General features: G+C 41.4%; 1 protein-coding gene across 2 annotated transcripts in view; it reads left to right on the plus strand.

Moving 5' to 3' along the window:
- THADA (THADA armadillo repeat containing) overlaps positions 1-21,634 on the plus strand; it is a 479,325-nt gene that overhangs the window by 37,306 nt on the left and 420,385 nt on the right. For both annotated transcript variants that reach the window (XM_075863236.1, XM_075863235.1), the window contains exons 8-19: positions 3,684-3,874; positions 4,218-4,312; positions 4,847-5,064; positions 6,042-6,733; positions 8,295-8,449; positions 10,877-11,032; positions 11,176-11,298; positions 13,318-13,441; positions 15,309-15,460; positions 18,433-18,655; positions 19,928-20,063; positions 20,736-20,872. In XM_075863236.1, coding sequence (XP_075719351.1) covers positions 3,684-3,874; positions 4,218-4,312; positions 4,847-5,064; positions 6,042-6,733; positions 8,295-8,449; positions 10,877-11,032; positions 11,176-11,298; positions 13,318-13,441; positions 15,309-15,460; positions 18,433-18,655; positions 19,928-20,063; positions 20,736-20,872 — 2,402 coding nt within the window. The remainder of the gene's footprint in view (positions 1-3,683; positions 3,875-4,217; positions 4,313-4,846; positions 5,065-6,041; positions 6,734-8,294; positions 8,450-10,876; positions 11,033-11,175; positions 11,299-13,317; positions 13,442-15,308; positions 15,461-18,432; positions 18,656-19,927; positions 20,064-20,735; positions 20,873-21,634) is intronic.

Genomic DNA, 21,634 nt, shown 5'->3' on the forward strand with positions numbered 1-21,634 from the left:
AAAACAGGCTGTGTCCTAAAGGGGTTAATGCAACTTTGTAATTGTTTTTTTTTTATTAAGTGTGTTTTTCTATTTGAAAAACAGCTTCTATGTATTCTGTATACAGAGCAGCTGTATCTTGCAAATTAGTCAGGTCAGCGGGACTGGCAACTTCGATAACAGTGGATCCTGCGTGACACCGGTCACAATAATGTTCATGAACTTCCAGGATACGTAGAATCTGTATCTCAAAAACTATTTTTTTTTAAATAAAAGCCATTAAAAGTTGTTTTAAAGAGGCTCTGTCACCAGATTATAAGTGCCCTATCTCCTACATAATCTGATCGGAGCTGGAATGTAGATAAAAGTGGGCGTTGTAGAGAGTGTACATCGGTGTCATACACTTCTCTTCATTCCAGCCCAGCTTCTTTCACTGCACAGCGTGATCTCGCGAGATCACGCTATGCTGTCACATACTACCACACTAACTTTACCAAAGTATCTTGAGAGTGAAAAAACATTGCCTCCAGCCAGGATGCAATGTCTATTCACACTCCCGACACTTTGGTGGTAAAGTTTCTGTGGGAGTTACAGCACAGCGTGATCACGCTGTGCTGTGTGAGTGAGTACAGATGGACATGCATGACAGCACAGCGTGATCTCGCGAGATCACGCTGTGTGAGTAAGGACCGCAGAAACTTTACCGAAGTGTCGGGAGTGTGAATAGACATCGTATCCTGGCTGGAGGTAATGTCTATTTGCTCTCAAGACATTTCGGTGAAGTTAATGTGTCAGTAAGTGACAGCACAGCGTGATCTCGCGAGATCACGCTGTGCTGTAAGTACAGATGGCTATGAATGGAGAGAAGTGTATGACACTGATTGGTCAGTGACATATACTTGTCTTTACAATGCCCACATGGTCAAAAGTTAAAAAACGCCCAGTTGGGCATTAAGAAACTAATCAATATAAAATTGTTCATAACTTCCTAAAAAATAGTTTTTTCAAAATAAAAACCACTGTTATCTACATTACTACGCCGATCAGATTATGTAGGAGATAAGGCACTTATAATCTGGTGACAGAGCCTCTTTAAATTCTGTAATGCATTGTTTTAATACAAAAATTTGCTCAAAGGTTTATATTTACCGTTAACCTAAAAGTGATGATGTTTTATGAGCAGCGTCATATTTACTATAGTTGCACTAAATATCTGAATTCACATTGGAGATCTATGTGAAGACTGGCTTTGGGGTATGTTCACATGGACTTGGCTGCGGATTTTCTGCAACGGATTACATTGCGGAAAGTTTGCAATGTATTGCAGTAGCAGCAAAGTAGGTGAGATTTTAACAAATCTCATCAACGCATAAAAAAATTACACTCAGAAAACGTGCGTAAATTGACCTGCGGTGTGGATTTTTAATCTGTAGAATGTTCATTTATGTTGCGGAATCCTTTCGCTTTTGTTGCGGTTTTTCACCATGGAGTTCAAATGGGAGGTGAAAGATGCAACAAATGGCAAATGTTGCGATTTTTGTAGTGGGAAAGCTGTGATTCCGCAGCAGAAATCACAAATCTTTATATAAAAAAAAGTCTATACTTCCCTGACATGGTCATAGCAATGGCTCCTTGTTCCCCTGGCTGTTCTCTGTGCATCTCTCCTGGGATGATGCTGCAGCCAATCACAAGCTGTAGCGGTCACATGGGCTGCAGCGTCATCACAGGAGGCAGAGACCAGAGGGGCGAATTGCTATGGTAACACCAGTGAAGGTAAGTACTGGCTTTTTTTTCTGCTCTGTGTTCCACAGCGGGGATTCCGGCTGAATCTGCACCACAATTTGGTCCGTTCTTTCGGCTGGAATTCCCTGCGGGTGATAGGTTGGATACACTGTGTTCTTTTACGCAGCTGATCTGACTTGTGTGAACATACCCTGAAAAGAAAATGTCCAGCCTTTAACACCGTTTTGTTTTTTAAATCTAAATATGTTAAAAATTCTGTGCTCATTAATTGGATTAGTTAATTAGTTGGAGTTCTCACTTTTTCTCACAGTTACAAATTGTCTGTTAAACCCATACTGGTCATACATTGAATTCAATAATAAAACATTATGCCTTAAGCTCATAAGCTCCCCCTAGTGGTGGCTGTAGCAGCCAGAATTTTATCATTTTACTCTATCTCTCTGTAAGGTATGTAAAGCTTCGTGTACTAAAAACAAACAAAAAATGATGGACTTTAACCTCTTAACGCCGAAAGACGGATATATCCGTCCTCGGCAGCTGTTAGTTCGCGCAGGAGGACGGATATATCCGTCCTGTAATCGTGTGGGTACTGTCACTGTACCCACGCGATCAGCGGCAGGAGCACGTCTGTTATACATAGCCTGGCTCCTGGTGCAACTGCCGGAATCGAAGCGCTCTCCGATTCCGGCAGTTTAACCCATTAAATGCCGCTGTCAATAGTGACATTGGCATTTAATGTGTTTGACAGAGGGAGGGAGCTCCCTCTGTCACCCCATCGGCGCCCCCGCAAACAAATCGCGGGTCGCCGTCGGGTTTCCATGACAGCCGGGGGTCTAACAAAGACCCCCAGGTCTGTCTTCCACAACTGCCTGTTAGGCGATGCCAGAGGCATGACCTAACAGGTTGCCTGTCAGTTTTACACTGACAGGCAATAATGCTTTGGTATACTAAGTATACCAAAGCATTATATATGGGATCGGCACATCGCATAGTGAAGTCCCCTGGTGGGACTAAAAAAAAATATGTCAATCAGTTAAATAAAGTTTGTGAAAAAAAAAAAAAAATTACAGTGAAAATCAAATAAAACTACTTTTTTTGCCCAAAAAGTGGTTTTATTTAGTTAAAGTGTCAAAACAAATCACACATACACATATATGGTATCCCCGCGATCGGAACAACTTGACCAATAAAATGAACACATTAATTAAACCGCCGGATGAACGGCGTCCAAAAAAAACGCAAAAAACAACGGCAAAATTTGCTCTTTTCTCCCATTCCCCCCATAAAACATTAAATAAAAATTAATCTATAAGTCCCATGTACCCCAAAATAGTACTAATGAAAACTACACATTGGCCCGCAAAAATCAAGCCCACATACGGCCATATTGACGAAAAAATAAAATCGTTACGGCTCTTGGAACGCGGCGATGCAAAAACAAGTAATTTTTTTCTAAAAGGCTTTTTATTGTGCAAACGTAGAAAAAACATAAAAAACTTTACATATTTGGTATCCCCGTAATCGTGCCGACCCATAGAATAAAGTTAACATGTTATTTACGCTGCATAGTAAACGGCGTCAATTTATAACGTGAAAATCAATGCTGGAATAGCGGCTTATTTTCAATACTCTCCTAAAATAAAGTTAATAAAAGTTAATCAATATTTTATAAGCATCTAAAAATGGTACAATTACAAAATACAACTCGTCCCGCAAAAAACAAGCCCTTATACGGCTATGTCGACGGAATTAAAAAAAAATTATGACTCTTGGAATGCGACCGTGAAAAAACAAAAAATAATCCTTGGTCATTAACGTGCAAAATGGCCCGGTCATTAAGGGGTTAAAGCCGTACAAGTTTTTTTTATAGAGCAAATGATCTTTTGTCCTGATTTTCATTGTTGTGCTGTGAAATGCCATAGTATGTTTCACTCCTCTTTTTCTATTACTTTGTTGATTAGGAAGATCCTGGGTGATGGACTTGCTCAGACCCAGCTCATGTATGACCTCCTAACCGCTGTCAAATTGTCTATGGTGCTGGTTCAGAAATGCCCTGATTCTGTGCAAGACTCGATTCATCATGATGTTGAGTATCCTCTGAGAAAGACGATGTGTGACCTTCTCTCCTCCTTCTGTGGCATCTTACTGGATGGTAAGGGAAGAGTTAAAGCTGCAATACGTTTTTTGTCGCTTAGTAAGAACATTTACTTTAAACCTTGGGCGTCAGGCAGGTGTCGATAAAGGGGTCATTACTATTGATCCTTCTCGCTGTAAAAACTCTGTAAAGAAGAAATGGTCAAACATTGAGAGTTTCTGTTTTTGGGAAAACCAGGTTCCTAGTGTCAAAATTGCCTTTTCTGTGACCGTTGCATGCTGCCTTTTTTGTTTAATATATTTTTTTCTTACTCTTGGATTATTCGTTGTTGGCTTGTGAAAAATACTGTACCCTATGGAGTCACAGTGATAAATGTACGTGAAATTATTTTGTCTTCTAGATGACCTTTTGCAAAACCTTCAAAGTACTACTGGTATGGCGGTCATTCTGTATCTTAAGACCATGCTGAAAGACTGTGATAATCTTACCAAACTAGTAAGTGTATTTTCCTTCTGTCGTCAATGCCGTTGAATTTTTGATGACCGTGTTTATGTTTCTCTCACGTTGATATCCTGGCCTGGTCCTTACTAAACTGGCTCAGTACGATTAAGAATTGATGTCATGTCCTTAGGATATCCTATCAATATGTGATCCTTAGGACCCCCACTGATCATGAGAATAAAGGGACAGCAGCGCTCGGTAGTGCTCCGTAGCTTCTTTGCCGTTCTTACCTGACAGTGTCGGTCTCATCCATGCATTGTGTTGGGATTGCAGCTCAGCCCCATTCACTGAACAGTGGGGGGGGGGGGGGGGGGCATAGTGATCAGACCTCCACCAATCACTCATTGATGGCATATCCTAGAGGTGTGCTATCAATGTTTAAAACTACAGTACACCTTTTACATTTCTTATATTTCTCTCCCTGTGTCTATTGCATTACCTTTTCACTATTTATTGAAATAATCATTGTGTGTAATCTAGTTGATTGTCAGAGATTTGTGCTGTTAACATGGCATCCTTACCTTACAGGTGAGTAACCTGATTTTGCAGTCTCCGGGTCCTGGTGATGTCCCAGTTTGGTTTATGTCCTGCTGCGATTCCCTCTGTAAGGATCTGCCAGATGCAGCAGTCCTCTTCTTATGCCAAGGAGCTCTGGCTATGCTAGAATGGAAAGATGGGAATCTGGGCTGTGGAGGGGAGAAACTACTAGTTAACCTGCTCACTGTCCTGCTGTCTCTTAGTGCACGGTAAGAAATCCGTTCAAATACGATCTATGAATTAAATGACGGATTGGTGGAGTGATGGAATTGGAAAACGCAGAACACCCAGTCACTATTTTGAGAGCGAAAGATTGGAAATGTTAGTGTGAACAGAGTCTAAGGGTCGATCGCAGATCAATGAGATGGCATGTTGATCGGTGCTGGTTTGCTCCAATCACAAGGAGCTAGTATGGGGACGAGCACTCGTTACTGCGATCGCTCGCCCCCATACATTTCGATCATGATGATATTTTCGGCTGCAGAAACTATTCAATCAGCCATTGAACGAGTGTTTTCTCATTGAAAGTCGAAGTCTGCAAACATACAAAATGTGTTATTAACAGGGGAGGCTGTGAACAAATGCTCCGTTCCCTGCACTAGCTGAAGATGACACTTAAAATCAAGTCATCCACTGATTTCTATTAAAGAAATTGTCCTAATGGGAAACCATGTTTTTGGTGATGTTTAAGTGTATTACAACAACAAATTATTATTCTCCTCCATTCAATTGATTGACATTTTGTCAGGTTGTGTTGGCACTGCAGTTAAGGGAATTTTTTGGGATGTTAAATTGATGGTCTATTCTTAGCATAGGCCATCAATGTATGATTGGTGGGGACCCCAACTGATTAGCACAGAGAGCAGCCACATATGCTGGAGCAATAACTTGTACGTCAATGTCCATTCCAGTGTGGGGGGTAGTGGGCTACAGTGCTTCAGTGAGTGCCACTGCCCCCTACTTCTGCTGATCGCTGGGGGTCCCGGGGGATTGTGCCCTAAAGATCATACATTAATGGTCTATCCTATGGTTACGCCATCAATTGAAATTCCCCCCAAAAAAAATCCCCTTAAAGAAACATTGAGGGTGATGCTATGACTATGTCCAAATGTATTTATATATACAAATACTTTGATTTACTGTATTTATTTCCATTATTATTATATAACATTTTGGTTTCTCGAAGCCTTAGGGAATCAAGTACAGCCTTGTTTCTGTCCCGGATTTTAGCCATGTGGACTATTTCAGCTATAGATCTTGTGAGCTCCTCATGTTCAAGAGACTTTAAAGAAAATTTTAATGGCCATTCAAGTGCTCTTTGCAAACTTTTAGAATATGTGTACGTACATTGGGAGCATCCTTTGGATGCTGTCCGACATCAAGCAAAGCTGGTCTTCAAAAACATACTTAAAATCCATCATGCAGCCGTGGCCGGACAATCCGGAGACGAGGACCCATTTCTGTCCGAGCTTACACAGAAGTTGTTGAATTTGGAGTGGCACTCGAAGGGGAAATATGCGTCACTGGCCTGTCTTGTAGAATGTGTGGGAACGGAAAAGCTATTATCGGTGGATGAAAGGATCCCGTCACAAATTTTAGATGTCATGGCGGATCAGTCCTTTGCTCCCTATGCAAGTAACCTATTGGAAGCCATGTTTATAAACCACAAGAAACAACTTCAGGCAACTAGGCAGAGCTGTTGGGTTGAACGATGGCAGAGAGTCTGGGTCTCCCCTCTTATCTTACGTCTGTGTGAGGAAAATGTAACTCAAACCACTTACATCACTGATTATTATTTGCCTAAGTTACTGAAGTGTAACCCCGATAGCTTAAATTACATGATTGAAAATCTGAAGACCTCGGCCTCCTTAAATGTTGGTAAGTTGGACTCGCCTATTCGTTTCTTTTAAAATCTTAGAATAAAACTAAATCTTGATTCCAAAAATTTCTTTACACACAAGCTGGCCATAAACATAAGTTAAAACCTAGGGCTTGGTGATTATGACCTAAATCAAAATCTCGATTAATTGAACATGTAACATCGATGTAAGATTAATGAACATCTGCTTGCCATGCCCCTATTTGCATGCCACGCCACTGAATCAATATATATCCCTGGGCCTGCTCTATACTACAATATACCCCCTGACACTGCCCCCCACACAGTGTAATGCCTCAATAGCGGCTAATTAAAAAGAAAAGTTATCTAACCGCGTTTCCACATCTAGGGGAGGAGATCCCTCTCCTCTTCCAGTCTGTTCTCTGTGTGGCCTGGAGCAGACAGGCGCGATGACTTCATTAATGTCTGTCTGTACCGAGCCGCTCCCCGCCGGCATTACCTAGTGAATGGAGATGACGGCTCCCTGCTCCACCATTGATTTTAACTGTATCTGCGCCCTAGGGATGCAGGTACAGCTGAAACCTGGGAAAAAAAAATTAACCGAAAAAAAACCCTGAAAAGCTCAAGATGACGTTTGTTATTTGCACTGATTTTCGGTATCTATTTTTTTGGTCATTAAGAAACTAATTAGCATAACTATAAAATTGCTCACAACTTGCTTAAAAATGATAGTTTTTCAAAATAAAAACCACTGTTCTCAACATTACAGCGCCGATCAGATTATGTAGGAGACAGGGCACTTATGCGGTGACAGCCTCTTTAAGGCAGATGTCCGCAGAAAGAGAGATCGGACAGATTAGATTAAGTAGGACCACATGGCGCATCCTAAACGGCCCCATGCACATGAACGTGTTTTTGCGTCCGCAATTCCCCCGAGAATCCACGGGAGAATTGCGGACCCATTCATTTCTATGGGCCCATACACACTATCCGTGTTTTCACGGGTCCCCGCATGTCAGCAAATCCGTGCCGCACAAACTCAGGACATGTCTTATTACGGCCCGCAAATTAGATGCAGACATGCCCATAGAAGTCAATGGGCCCGTGGAAAATGTGGGTACACCTCCGTGTGTTAACCGCAGTTTGCGGATTTGCGGAAGTGTTGCTAGGCGATGACCGGGAATGAGTTCTGTCGTTTTACCTAGGCTTTTTTTTTTTTTTTATATCCGCATTTTGCGGATTACGTACGGATGAACTGCGGAGGACATTTCACGGAACACGGTCCTGGAATTTGCGGACCAGAAAAACACTACGGTCGTGTGCATGAGGCCTTACATAATGAAATGTACAACTCGATCACATGGGGAACTTTTTGGTTTTCTTTGGGCCTCTAACCAAGGTCTCTACTTCCTCTCAGCTGCTCACCTCTACTAAGTGTTCCCCTTTTCATACATATATTTTATTTAATAATAAACTTGTCCCACTATTTCTTGGGATTCAAACCTTTTCCTGTCCTATCTTCAAGTTTTTTTGCTGTTCTAGTTGTAATTAGTTGGATTATGATTGTCATTTTCTGATATGTTTCTTTAAATTCCTCAGGGTCTGGAGATAATCTTGGTGCTTTAGGTGCCCTCATGGCTTGTTTGAGGACAGCCCGCGCTCATGGACACCTCAGATTTACCGCAAATTATGCATGGAGTGGAAGAGTCTCCGCAAGCCTAATACAACAAGGGCTTGTGCACAAACATGATCAGGTGAAAAAGGTCACGATTATATCTTAAAAGGGTTGTTTCATCATAGACATTAATGGCATATCGCTAGTAACCCCAGCCGATTGCTTGAACAAGGTGGCAATGACGTCTGGAAAGCATTTCACAACTTTCATGAGACTTTTTCTGGGTGGACGAATGATCAGACATTGGTGGCACATCCTAGCAATGTATATGATATGACAACCCCTTGAACCCTGTGTGTTTTTGAAACCCTTGTTGACCAGAATTAGAAAGTTCTCCCCCACCCCCCACTCTTGTCCATGAAATGTTTTCTTGTTATTGCAACTCATCCCTGTTCACTTCAATGGGAATGATCTTCAATACCAGACACGGTTCAATGGGAAAAGAGGTGTTGTTTCTGGGAGGGGAGACGGACTTTTTTTAAATTTATTATTATTTTTGTTTTATCCCAGACAGTATCCTTAAAACTTTTATCTATTTATTTTTCCATTTTCTAACTCTGGCTATAGATGTTGTTGACTTCTTCCTTTACGTCCCCATTATCATCAATACTGCATTTGATGATCAAATGCAAAACACTGGCGCACAAAGAATCAATTTCTTCCAGCCTTTATCCAGTCCTCGGGTTATCTCGAGTTGGTTTTTCTTAATGTGTATTTTTAACTGCTGGAGTGTCTCATGGAAACTCCTACCAGCTCTGAAAGAGGTGGTGATGGGATGATAGCAGATACAAGACAGAGCAGCTATAATGGTTCAGGCCATGCCTATAGATATACTCTGTCGTTTTTAAAATGGAAAGACCGGAAAAACATTATAATAAAATAATATACAGTAGAACCAATCTGGTTTTCAGGCCAGAGATTAAATATTGTGTAGGTAGGTAAAAGCATAACTGGTACGAAGTTGGTAAATACTGGATATACATTTCTGTATACAGATATCGTATCGTAGTGATCTAATGGGCAGCAGCCTTTAGATCACTAATGGCAGTGATTTCCATTTAGAGAAATACAGGGAAAGGATTATGAACTTCTCCTGCAGGGCAGAGGGCGCATGCAGCTCAAACAGTCTTATTGTGATGGTGTTGGTTGCTCGGCCTCCATCGATCCCAGTCAGCAGAAACCTATGCAGGAAGGTACAGACGTGTCCCGGTAATAGGCTGCCGTATGGATCTTCCTGCTAGCAGAGCGTACATGATGGTGAGTATAAGGGGCAGGATAGGCCTTACAGTGACTATTAGGGGGGCTGGGGTAATTCTGCGGTGACACCTTGGTGAGGTAGGGCTGGGGGGCAACTGTGAAAACTATTTTTACTACTAGTGGGAGGGACAGTTCTGTGACTACCATTAAGGGGAGTTTTACTGTAACTATAGGGGGAGGGGGAGCCGGCAAAACCACAAGTGATATTTAAGGCCCACATGTCACCAATTGGTGGGCGTTTTATTTTTCGATCTTCAACAGAGTTGAGGCTCCTAGCCCTGGTTTACTCGGTTATTCTGATACTTTTTTTAAAATCCTTGTCAAGATCTTTCTATTACTGTTAGTGTATTGTCTGTTTACGTATCATTTTTTGACTCTATTCCTGGATTTCCCGCACGGTCAAGTAATTACTCCTCTGCAGATTGTCTGATTTTATGACCGTGAGGTACATGCTTTTCAGCCATTGATAGTATTGCCCCGTGTTCGGCACGTCACCCACGATCTGACCTACACTGGCAGGACTAGAGCTACTGCACAGGGTTAGTCCACAGAAGCCTAGTCCCCATGGGCTATAATCCTATGGAGCTACTGAGCCTGCGCATCATTAGCGTTTGATTTTTATATATCAGTATGGATGGCGTTATGGTTATGTGGATAAACTTTTATTTTAAAAAAAAAAGACAAATTACATGATCTTTGATTACCATTATGGTCAGTGATTGGTATACATGGAGCAGAAGTTTTCCCTGATCCAGGCGACGTGGATGTGAATGAGGCGATTAGGTAAACAGAACGGAGAGGGAGTATTGCGCTGGGTACTGGGTACTTGTGGAAGGAGGGGGTATTGGGAGACAAAGGTGTAGTGGGCGGGGTTTTGCATACACTGAGGTGTAGTGGGTGGGTATTATGAGACAAAGGTGTAGTGGGCGGGGTTTTTCATACGAGGAGTAGTGGGCGGGTTTAGATGGGAACGCAGCAGATTAATAGGAACTGAGAAGTGAAGTAAGCCGATCTGGAAATACTCCCATAACATAGAAGTACAGCAGTATAGCAAGCCGCAAACAACGGGGATATCATAAACGGTAAAAGAGACCAAAACACGAAAATAGATAGTCTCGTCTACTTATTTAATCTAAAAACGTATAAAATTATTTGTACAATTTGTTTTTAAAATGAACTAAAGGATAACCCTTTTAAGTATGTACAGTAGGAGTAAAGATTTTTTTTTGTTTTTTTTTCTTTTCTTTAGATCCGTATTGATGCCCTGGGCCTCCTTTGTGAAAGTCACTGGAGCACTGAAGTGGTTTCACTGGATGAAATGAATTTAATTAAGTTCTTTCTCAAGTATAACCTGAACTGTCAGTCTCCTTCCATCCGACAGCAACTGTGTTACCTGCTCAAGAAGGTAAATCCTTCCAGTCGTGTCAACCTTGACTACAGAGCTGCATTCATTAATCTGTATACTACAGTATATATCTGTATAACATAAATACCACACCGTTGTGGTGACAACTGATGATATGATTGTATCATGTATTTTATTTGTAGCTGTTTTGTCGTGTGCAAGAAAGTTCCCAGGTTCTTTATAAACATCAACAGAGCAGAACCCTTAGAGGCGAAGAAGATACGGACAGTAAGGCGGATCCCTGTACTGCCCTAAACCATTATACGGTAAGTTTGTTCGATGTCTTACTGCTGTTAAAAGGTTATTATGGTTTCAGCAAATAAAGTTTATTCCTTGTATAATAAGTTTTACTTTTCAATATATTTTCTGTATCAATTGCTCGTAGTTTTCAGGAGCTACCTGTCTCTCAATAGGAACCTTCATTTTAAAATCTTTTTTTATTGACCATCAGTATACAGTATTGAAGTTTCCAACACACACACACACACACACACACACACACACACACACACACACACACACACACACACACATCCCTTTTACATTACTTCCACCTGCCTCCTCCTAATAACCCTTCCCTTAGCCACAGAGCGAGGGAAACTAAATAAAGGTAACAAAACGGTAAACATTCTTAGATTTTTTTTCTATCTCGTTTCCTTAGCCATGTCTCCTATTGTCTCATGACCCTATCCCTTTATGCATCATTAAAGAAGCACTCCATAAATTTTTTCTTTTCTTTTGCCTATATAGTGCAGCAACGGCTATTATTAAAGGGAATGTGACGCTAGAAAAAAAATTTTTTTTTTTAGTTAAACAATTAGTGTATAGGTGATTAAACATTGTTCTAATTTTTTTTCACGAGTCAGGAAATATTATAAATTCGATTCTAATTTATAATATTTCCCAGTGCTGGTCACTAGATGGAGCAATTCCCAAAATTGCAGCATTGCATGTGGTAAAGCAACCACATTGCTTTATGCTGCAAAATTTGAGAAAACTCACTCGCTCTAGTGAGCTCTGAGAATCCCCCCCTCCTTTATCCTGGCTAGTTCCGGGAGAAACGAGGGGATTGAACGGTCAAGCCTCCTACACTGTGTGTCCCCATTTTTTGAGCTAACACACAGTGTAGTAGGTTTACATACAGTAGTAAACACACAGTAAAACACTTACATACACAGAAATAACTTACCTGCTCCAGTCGCCGCCGGTCCGTCCGCTCCGTCTGCTACCGCCGCTCCAAGTGCACAAGTCCGGAAGCCGCGACCGGAAGTAGTAATCTTACTGTCCGGCTGCAACTTCCGGTCTACAGGAAAATGGCGCTGGACGGCGCACAGTTCAACTTGGACTGTGTGGGAGCGGCGCATGCGCCGTTCCCACACAGACGGCATACACCATAGTGGATGGAACGGGCCCCGTTCGCATTCACTATGGGACTGTAGCTGCCGTATTCCGTGTCTGTATGTGTCGTTAATCGACACATACAGAAATAGAAAAAAAAAATGGCAGCCCCCATAGGGAAGAAAAAGTTAAAAAATAAAAAGTAAAACACAAACACACAAATATAAAAGTTTTTAATAAAACACTAAAATCAAACTGGAGGCGATGTCTTTTCATTCTCCCGACACTCCGGTAAAGCTACTGTGGGAGTAAGTTGAACATGAATGAAGAGAAGTGTATGACGCTGATTGGTTAATTTTTCAGGAATTTTGAGACCTGCCTGCAAATTCTTGCCGCGATTTTCGTTGCTTTTTTTTGCCTGCCGCCATTGAGTGCTGCAGCCAAAAAACTCTTTCTCTGCCTCCAATTGACTTCCATGGGAGGTCAGAGGCGGAACCGCGGCAAGAAAGAGCATGCCGCTTTTTTACTGTGAGCGGCTAAAAACCGCCGTGGCAAAAAAACGCCCCCGGCTCCCATTGAAATAAATAGGAGGCGGTTACGGCCATTTTTTGCCGCTGATTCTGACGTGGTTTCCGTGTCAAAATTGGCGTAAAAAAAAAAAAAACACTCAGTGTGAACTGAGCCCTTACACTTCTAGCACTATTGCAAATCAGGAAATGTCTTTGGCCCTTGACCCCGACATACCGTACAGGTTATTATGACAGTCTTAAAGGGCAGACTGCCACGCAGGGTATTGTTTGTGCTTGTTGTTTTGGGGTCCCGCCATCTATTGTAATGCCTAAGAACATGTTCACACTCTGCCTATCAGTTTTTGTGTGTTCTTTCCCACACTCGAACACGTTCCCAGATGTTACCGTCTGTTGTTTTGTGTCTCTCTTGTTTTCCAGGAATTCATGTCCTCTATTACAGATTATCTGTTTGAGTCACTTTTTCCTTGTTCGTCACATCCAACACGGTTTTCAGCCTTGACTATTTTAGGATCTATTGCAGAGATCTTCCCCATTGTACCAGGTGAGAGAAAGTTTCACGAAAACCTTGGTAAAGGCCTGCAATAAAAAAAAATATTCTGGCAAATTGAAAGAATTCTACAATGGAAGATCCTTGTTATAAACTTTAGAACTTTTTGTATTTTCTACTTTGTATATATTTTATATTGTCCTGGTATATCATCCAGTGTTATAACATTCTAGAAAAATTGTTGATTGCTCATTGATGATTACCTTTATTATATATAAATAAACTAAACCTGGAAAAACCCTTATGGATGGAAATTTGCTCTAGAGATAGGCGGTCCTAGTGATATACGCCACCAAAATATGAGTGTAGATTTTATGTATTGAGAAATCATTTTTTATCTTTTTTTTTTTTTTTTTTTTCCTTTTTTTTTTCCTTTTTTAAACTTTCAAACAGTGTACTGGCATATATGTGTGCTGATAGTGCATAGGTAGTTGTTAGGGTATAATTGGGTATGTCCTAACAGGAAATATGGGCAGACAGCCCTAGGGTCCTTCAATGGACCCTGAGCTGTCTGCCCATATATGGTATGTCCCACGATCGCATTCATCCCCCTTCTCAGCTTTGATCGGCGCATTCAAGGGAATAGCGGCAGAGATCACGTTAGAGCGGGGCTGCGGCTGTGTAATAGTCATTGCCCCACTCCTGATAACAAGTGTGCGCGTGCGGTCAGCATGAGGTTATGCGGCCGGCACTGCACTAATGAGCGGCGGTGTTGGTACTGAAGACAGTGAACATGGGGGGGTGTTCTGCAGCTCCGGCCACATCACATGCTAACCGCGCGCACACTTGTCGGGAGCAGGGCACTGGCTGTATGACGCATGCCCTGCTCTGAATAAATTCATGTGTTACAATACTGCGGCCGTACAGCTTAGAATCAAAATACATGAATTACTGGTATTAAACCGTTTGAGGGTGCACAGCATCAAAATAGTATAGATATTTCAATGCATCGTGCAACCCTAGTAGAAATGGCCACACAAGTAAGCTTGCTCTGCTATAACTTCCATAGACTTGAATGGAAAGAGGTGGATGTCCCAGAGCTAAGGCCGTAACTATCAGATATTTATGGCATATCCTTTGTATACAATGGATAATTTGACCCTATATTAGTCGTCGCTGTTTGGCTTTGGTGTGCTTAAAGAGAAGCTTTCAGCTTAAGAAAGGCGGCAGACCCCCCGAAACGAACCGGTATAGCAAGACACCAATCCTCCCTTCAATTACTGAATCCATTTGGAATTTTTATGGACTTTTGGCACTTTGGGTGAAGTCAAACTATTTATATTTTACTGGTGTTGATTGAATCTGTTTTGATACAATAAGAAAAGTCTTTTTGCAAGACAAATAGAAAGTGTTACGTGCTTTAGTCTATTGCATTGATATTCTTTGTACATGCCATAAATGTCTGAGATCAAAAAGCCTCTCTTTTTCACCTACACATAGTCGTAACCTAGCCATCCCTTCTAATCTGTGCTGGGATTATCCATATACCAGTATCCCCGGTATAGTACAAAGTGCTGAGCAATAATATCGACTTTTATCAGCCGGTGTATTCCCCTTGTTATAAATGGCCTGTGTTGTGTATGTACCGCCCTAGTGCACCGTTATGGGGCATGAGGCGAGGCCGGTCCCCTATGACAGCAGCAACGCAAACACAAATGATCTGTACGGAGGAAACTAAAACATCTGCATTTAATAGTCTTTTATTATAAGTGCAAGCAAAAAGCTGCATGTGTATTTGGTATTTCACATGTGCCGGTCCCAGCGCTCCTTTATTGGGAGCAGTAAAGCTTAACAAGCTTTGTTTGGTGAAGCAGAAACTTATTAGTGAGATTTCTTCCTTACTAATGATCTCTTTTCACAGGCTCTTGTCAGACCGTATTTCAGTTCGCTCAGTCGGTCAGCGGTAACAATGTCCACGCTCTCCTAGAGTGCTTCAGTAACACCTTTGAGGAAGTGAAACTTCTTGCCTTTGAACTTCTGAGAACGCTGCCCCCATCTGTTTTAGGCCTCCAGGTAATTATGGCTGTACTTGAACAAAAGCCTTTGGCCATGGTGATATAATAGCTGGACGCTCCATGTACCATGATTTGAGCATAGATGTTGGTAAATTAAAGCTCTGACTGTGGTTCCCAAACTCCTTCTGGCCGGGGAACGCCAATCCGGCTAGAGACCCCACTGCATAATCCTGACCTGTTCTTAATACACTTTTCAACACTGAGCCAAATATCATGGCCCAGACTTTTAGCGACATGTGAGATGCCCCTTTTTATAGATCACACATACAGAAGGCCCGAGTAGTGTGCTTGACCCCTTCATCAGACCCCAAAAGATAATGCAGACCCAAAAATAATTCAGACCCCAGACTTCAGAAACAAGTATACAGCTGGACTGACCTGTACTAGTTGGAGGAGAGGACATGGCGGCTCCTGCAAGGTGGGGACAAAACAACAAGGACCCCCTCTTTGGCTGTTTCCTTGACGCAGCGCCACCCCCAACAAGGAACTGTGTATGAACTGCAACACAACCCCATTCAATTGAAATGCTCAGTCCGGAGCAGCACTGTGTCAGTCAAAAATGCCAGAGGGGCCATGACCCAATTAGGAGTAGTCCCAGCAGCCAATCCTCCACCAATCAGACAATGATGGCATTTCTTACTAATATGCCTTCAGTGTTTGTAGTCTGTGTCTTTCGCTATGTTCTGAATCAGTCAGTCCCGCATACCAGACTGGTTCAATGTCTGTGGGTCCTGCGTGTCTCTGACATGCAGGATCCACCAGTAATCTATCCCATCTAAGCTATGTACTTATGGATAACCGATGGATCCATAGTGTCCGAGACATGCTGCCACTGAACCCATCAGTCCCGCGGACCTGACGTGAGCAGGATTCAGCGCTACAAACAGCTGCTCTGTATAGAGAATGCAGAACAGCTGTATCTAAAAAACCAAACTAAAAGTTAATATTTTATAAAAAAAAATAAAAAATAGTATTATAAAGTTACACCAAATACACAGACTAACCGGTTTATAAATAAAATAAATGACCATCAAAGGTTAACAAAGCCTTTAACGGATTTTCCTGATTTTGAAAAAAAAATGTTTTATTTTATTTCAGTGGACAGGTACCGCAGCAATAGTCTTTTTTTTCTTTTTTTTTTTTTTTGGCAAGGGCACATCTATTAACAGTACACCGCTGCAAGATGTATATACTTGTATCCAGTTTTGGAAATCCTTTGTAACCTAAACGCCGTAGCACAAATGTCCCTTCTGTTTGTTAGAATGTATCATTGTAGGTAAAATCCGCCTCTAATTCAGACTGTTTATCAGGGGATTGCCTAGACGGAATACAGTTGTTGCAAAGTCTACGCTGTGAGCAGGACTAGGACGCATTGGGCCAATTTGAATTACTTTAACTACTATTCAAATCCTATCGGAGAATGTTCTTTATTAATTTACAATTTCATTAAAAGGGTTTTCCTATAATATCCACAGGATAGGTGATAAATATATAATCAGTGGGGGCCCGTCCGCTGGGACCACTACCGATCTTGAGAACGGTCTTATCTGGATGCCAATGTGTGCCCCATATGAATGGAGCGGTAGCCGAGCATGCGCATTACCGCTCCATTCATATGGGGCGCAGCGGGCCAGCCTGGTTAGCCAGTTCTCGGGATCGGTGGAAGTCCCAGTGGCTGAACCCCCACGATCAAATATTTATCACCTATCGTATGGAGATATATATATATTTATTATAAGAAAATCCCCTTTTAAGCGATTAAGCATTTTCTATTTGAAGGTAAATATACAGTAGGGTTATGTACACTGCCAAGTAAAATATTGATTGGATAATGGGAAATTGGATTAAAAAAAGGGATATTGGCTTATGTGTGAGATGTGGTTTAGGAATCATTTTAATGAGTTCTCTGGTATATAGGTCAAACTCTGACTAAAACTATTTAATCGTCCCATGAATAAAAATTCTGGCTGTCCTGTTGTCTCACTTTATCAGCTGTTGCTTTTATTATTCCCGGCAACCTCGCTCACAAATTCCTCACTATTGTACTGTATGGAAAAGCTCCGCTGCCCATCGCACCAGAATAGCTGAAGTTTCTGTAAAATGTAATGTTTAAAGTTGTACAGAGGATTTTGTACAATTCTGTGTCTCTAAACACAGCCTAATTTTACAGTGGACATGTCACCTGCAGGTAGTTAGTGTACCTAACCTTTCAGGTGACTCTTCAGAATAAGCTGTCCTATATGTGTACATGAGGAATAACATTATTTCTGGCTATTATATGACTTGTATCCTTAATTTTTAGGCAGTTTTCCCCTCTGTAAGCTCTCCCTAATGCTCAGGCTCCATCCATTAGCTCATAGAAAACTAACTGCTATTATGTCTTCTATACACCACACAGAAGAGGAGAATCCTGTTCCCCAATCTCTCAGGACCCCCCCCCCCCCTTTAGAAGCAGCAGCATGGAGGAGATTATACAGCAGTAATGAGCAATGTAGCTTTGAATCCAGCTAGGAATAGCCCTTAGGCGCCATGCACATGGCCGTGCCGGTAATCACGTGCACGATTGCGGCCGCGGACAGCCGTCCACATTTTCAATCCCTGCTCCCATACAACGTATGGGAGCACGGCCCGTAAAAAGCAAAAGATAGGACATGTCCTATCTTTTGCGGTACACTTCTACGGCCCGGACACGGGAAGGTGTCCACGGACAATAGATGTGAGTGGGTCCATAATTGCGGGCCTTAATTGTGGTCCGCAATTACGGACGATTTTTACGGTCGTGTCCATGGGCTGTTTCTGGTATTGCAGCTCAGTCCTATTTAAAAGCCCATGCACAAAAGCGGTGCTGTTTTTGGAAAATAGAGAAATATAGTCCCTATTTTTCCAATCCTGGACAACCCTAATAAGCTACTTTACAAATAGAGGAATAAATAACTTACATGTCCACATCTTCCTTCCTTTATTTTCCAGGAGCCGGAGAAACTTCTTGCGCTTCTTCAGGCAGCGATGAATCTGAGCACAAGCACCAAGCATTTTGATTGCGTAACGGCTTCATATTTGCTGAATTTTTTGATACAACAAGAGGGTTTGGATGTTGCTCTGGGCCAGTTGGCACAAGATGGGCACAGAGATGCTAATGATCAGCCATTCATCATTGAACGCACCAGTTTTGTGGAGAGAAATACTTTTAATGGTTAGTTATCAATTCTTCTATTTATTTTTACTTTAATTGAAAACTACATTGCCGGTAAGATTTATTTTTTTTTAGGTAGAAAGAAAAAAGCAACTTCTTGCTAATTTAGTATAATAAATATTCGTAAAACTTTTTTTTCTTTCTTTAACAAAACCTTAAATTCTTTGAGACAAATTCTGCTCCTAGTTTTGACCTTTTTTTCACCTCCTAAAATACAAAAAAACAGGAATACCTGCTTAGGCCCCCTGCATACGACCGTAGATTTTATTTGGAATTACGGATCCGTAATTGCGGATAAAGTACTGACATTCATTTCTATCGGCCACGGACACCTTCTGGCATTTACGAACCGTGCTCCTATGTTTATTACTATGCGCACGGTCCGCAAATGCGGATGACACTCCGCGACCACTCTGTGCAGTATTTATTGACCGTAAATACTGCACAGTCGTGTGCATGGGGCCTTATTTAGAAATACTCCCTTCTAATTAAATGACCCTTTGATTAACTCATCCGCTGCCAGGAATCCGCAAATAAGACCTGAATTAAAATACTGACCTCATATAATCCCTTATTCATGTATATTCTGAAAGTAGACACCTAGCACATTGTGAAAATGCCACCCAGCACTTTACACTTCGTGCAATTTTGCATCAAAGAATATTATTTTGTATAAAAATGTTAGTTTCTAAAGTCTGACTGAAACAAAGCCTTGGCTGCACTACATCTGTCAAACATAAAATGTCAACACGTGCTACGTTTACCTATGTCAACATGCGCATGTCTGCACAAAATCATCAAAACCTAGACTAAAAATCTCCACCATCCAGAAGCTAAAAAGCATTTGAGTCATGGAGTCGACAAATGGTCTTAAGTGAATAGATGTTTCTGCTCCCCCGAATGTACTGTGGCTTCCAGGTCGGATACGCTGCGCAGTTTTTGCACACAGTGTCCGCCCCAACGGATATTTAACTCTGATTCTTGTAAATATATATTACAGATTTTAGGACCTAATAACGTTCGTGAACCTGTTATCAGCAGATCTCCGAGAGGGCAGCATAAAGTTGCTATCAGCAGTCTGTCACTTATGTCTCATAGTTATGTCCGTTTTGTAAACTTACATGATAAACATTGCAGCCTTCACATCGCACCTTTTCAGTTATGGATTTCGTATAACAGAATAAAAAATGCAGTTACATACAGTAAAAAATCTTTTATCTAACTAGTTCCAATACATATGTGGTAAGCAGTTCTATAATATTCTTGTTTCAGTTATTCAGATACTGATGGATAGCCTTGAGAATGAAATTCTACAGGCAGAGAATTCATTGTTAGAAGCAGCTGCCTCCTTTCCATTGTACGGCCGTGTACACTGTATCATTGGAGCTTTGCAGCAGTTTTCTATGTGGTAAGTCATTTGAGACTAAACATTTAAAGTGAATGTCTACTATTATAAATTTTTATTTTTTAGAATCCTAAATAGGTTCAAAATTCTCTGCGAATTAATTTCCTAATATAGCTTAGATTGGTCGTAGCTTTGTTTTTCTGATAGAGAGCTGCAAATCCTCTATATAGAGATAAAGGTAAATGATAAAATTCTGCCTGCCTGTAGCTACCACTAGAGGGAGCTTACTGCATTCTGGTTATACATTGAACTTTGTAATAAAACAGTACGCAGTAAGCTCCCAAGCTCCCCCTATTGGTGGCTGCAGGCAGCAAGAATGTTTTACATGTATGTCTATGCCTGGGTTTTGGAGCTCTGTATCAGGAAAAACTGATCACTAACCACTATAAAGAAATATTAAGAAACTAATCAGCATAAAATTTTAAGTTGTTGTTGTTTTGGCTGGCACATACACATTCCTACAAAATAAATTTGGTATAACATGGCGTCCACGCCACATACTTGGGTGATCCAGGCATAAGGGGTTTACGGATTTCAGTATCCAACCGCTGTCCTTACTGAAGTTTTATAAATATATAATTACCTAATGCACACATCCCCTATGTATAACTGCTGAGTCACCAGCAATGTAACTAAACCGCCGCCATATTTTATGTAACTATTTATTGTACACAGGGACGTCTCAAATGTGGTGCAGTGGAGGCCGCTGCTATCACGGCTGATCTCCATATCCTACTGGCTGTCCGCTATCGTCTCTCCAGTTGTCCATAGTTCGTCACCAGAAGGTCTCATGCCAATGGACACTGAATCTGGTAATTGTCTTCCAGTACGGTTTCTTTTTCTTTATCACCACTTCAGTTCATGTTATTTGGACATTGTTGCATATCTGACACTTGGCACTTTCTATTGAATATCAATGGTAGGATCAGGGCCAACAGGTGTAATAGGCAATCACCTAGGGCGCTATTGCGGGGAGGGGGGTATGAAGAAACCTCTGCCTTGGGCACAACTAGAGCTTGTCCCACTGTAGGCAGAAGGTAGATTTTGAGCAATGCCTCTTACAAGTAAACCATTGAGTGTATGTGGCAAAAACAGAGATCTATGTAGTTATGGTGTTGTCGTCCAGTCATCTGATGCCTTAGCAGAGTGGTCGTCATCTGAACAGACTTATCTATGACTTGCATTATAATCTAGGAAGAAAAAAAAAGCAGAGCAAAGTTATATAACGGAGTGTCCTGTCAATAAAACAAGTGATACAAGTGATGTTTCATGCCTGATCTTTTTGGTACAATGAAGTCAAATTGTTGTTGTAGACGTTCTGGTGGGGCGCTGTTATTTTCACTTTTCACACATTGAATAATGTGCCCTGAGATAAAAAAATAGGTCCGTCCTGTCCTAAGTTTTGGGAGCTTTGAGTTCGCAGCTTGTTGAGAAAAATAAACAAAATTCAATACCACAGTCTACTTCATATAAATGCAAGAAACAGACAAAGTTTTCTCATCCGGTAGAAGCTGTGGTGGTGTCTACAGAAAATGAGGGTCCTGGCCACGTTTTTATCAGTAAGGATTGACCAG

This window comes from Rhinoderma darwinii, chromosome 4 (assembly GCF_050947455.1).
Source record: "Rhinoderma darwinii isolate aRhiDar2 chromosome 4, aRhiDar2.hap1, whole genome shotgun sequence".
In the NCBI taxonomy this organism is placed as follows: Eukaryota; Metazoa; Chordata; class Amphibia; order Anura; family Rhinodermatidae; genus Rhinoderma; species Rhinoderma darwinii.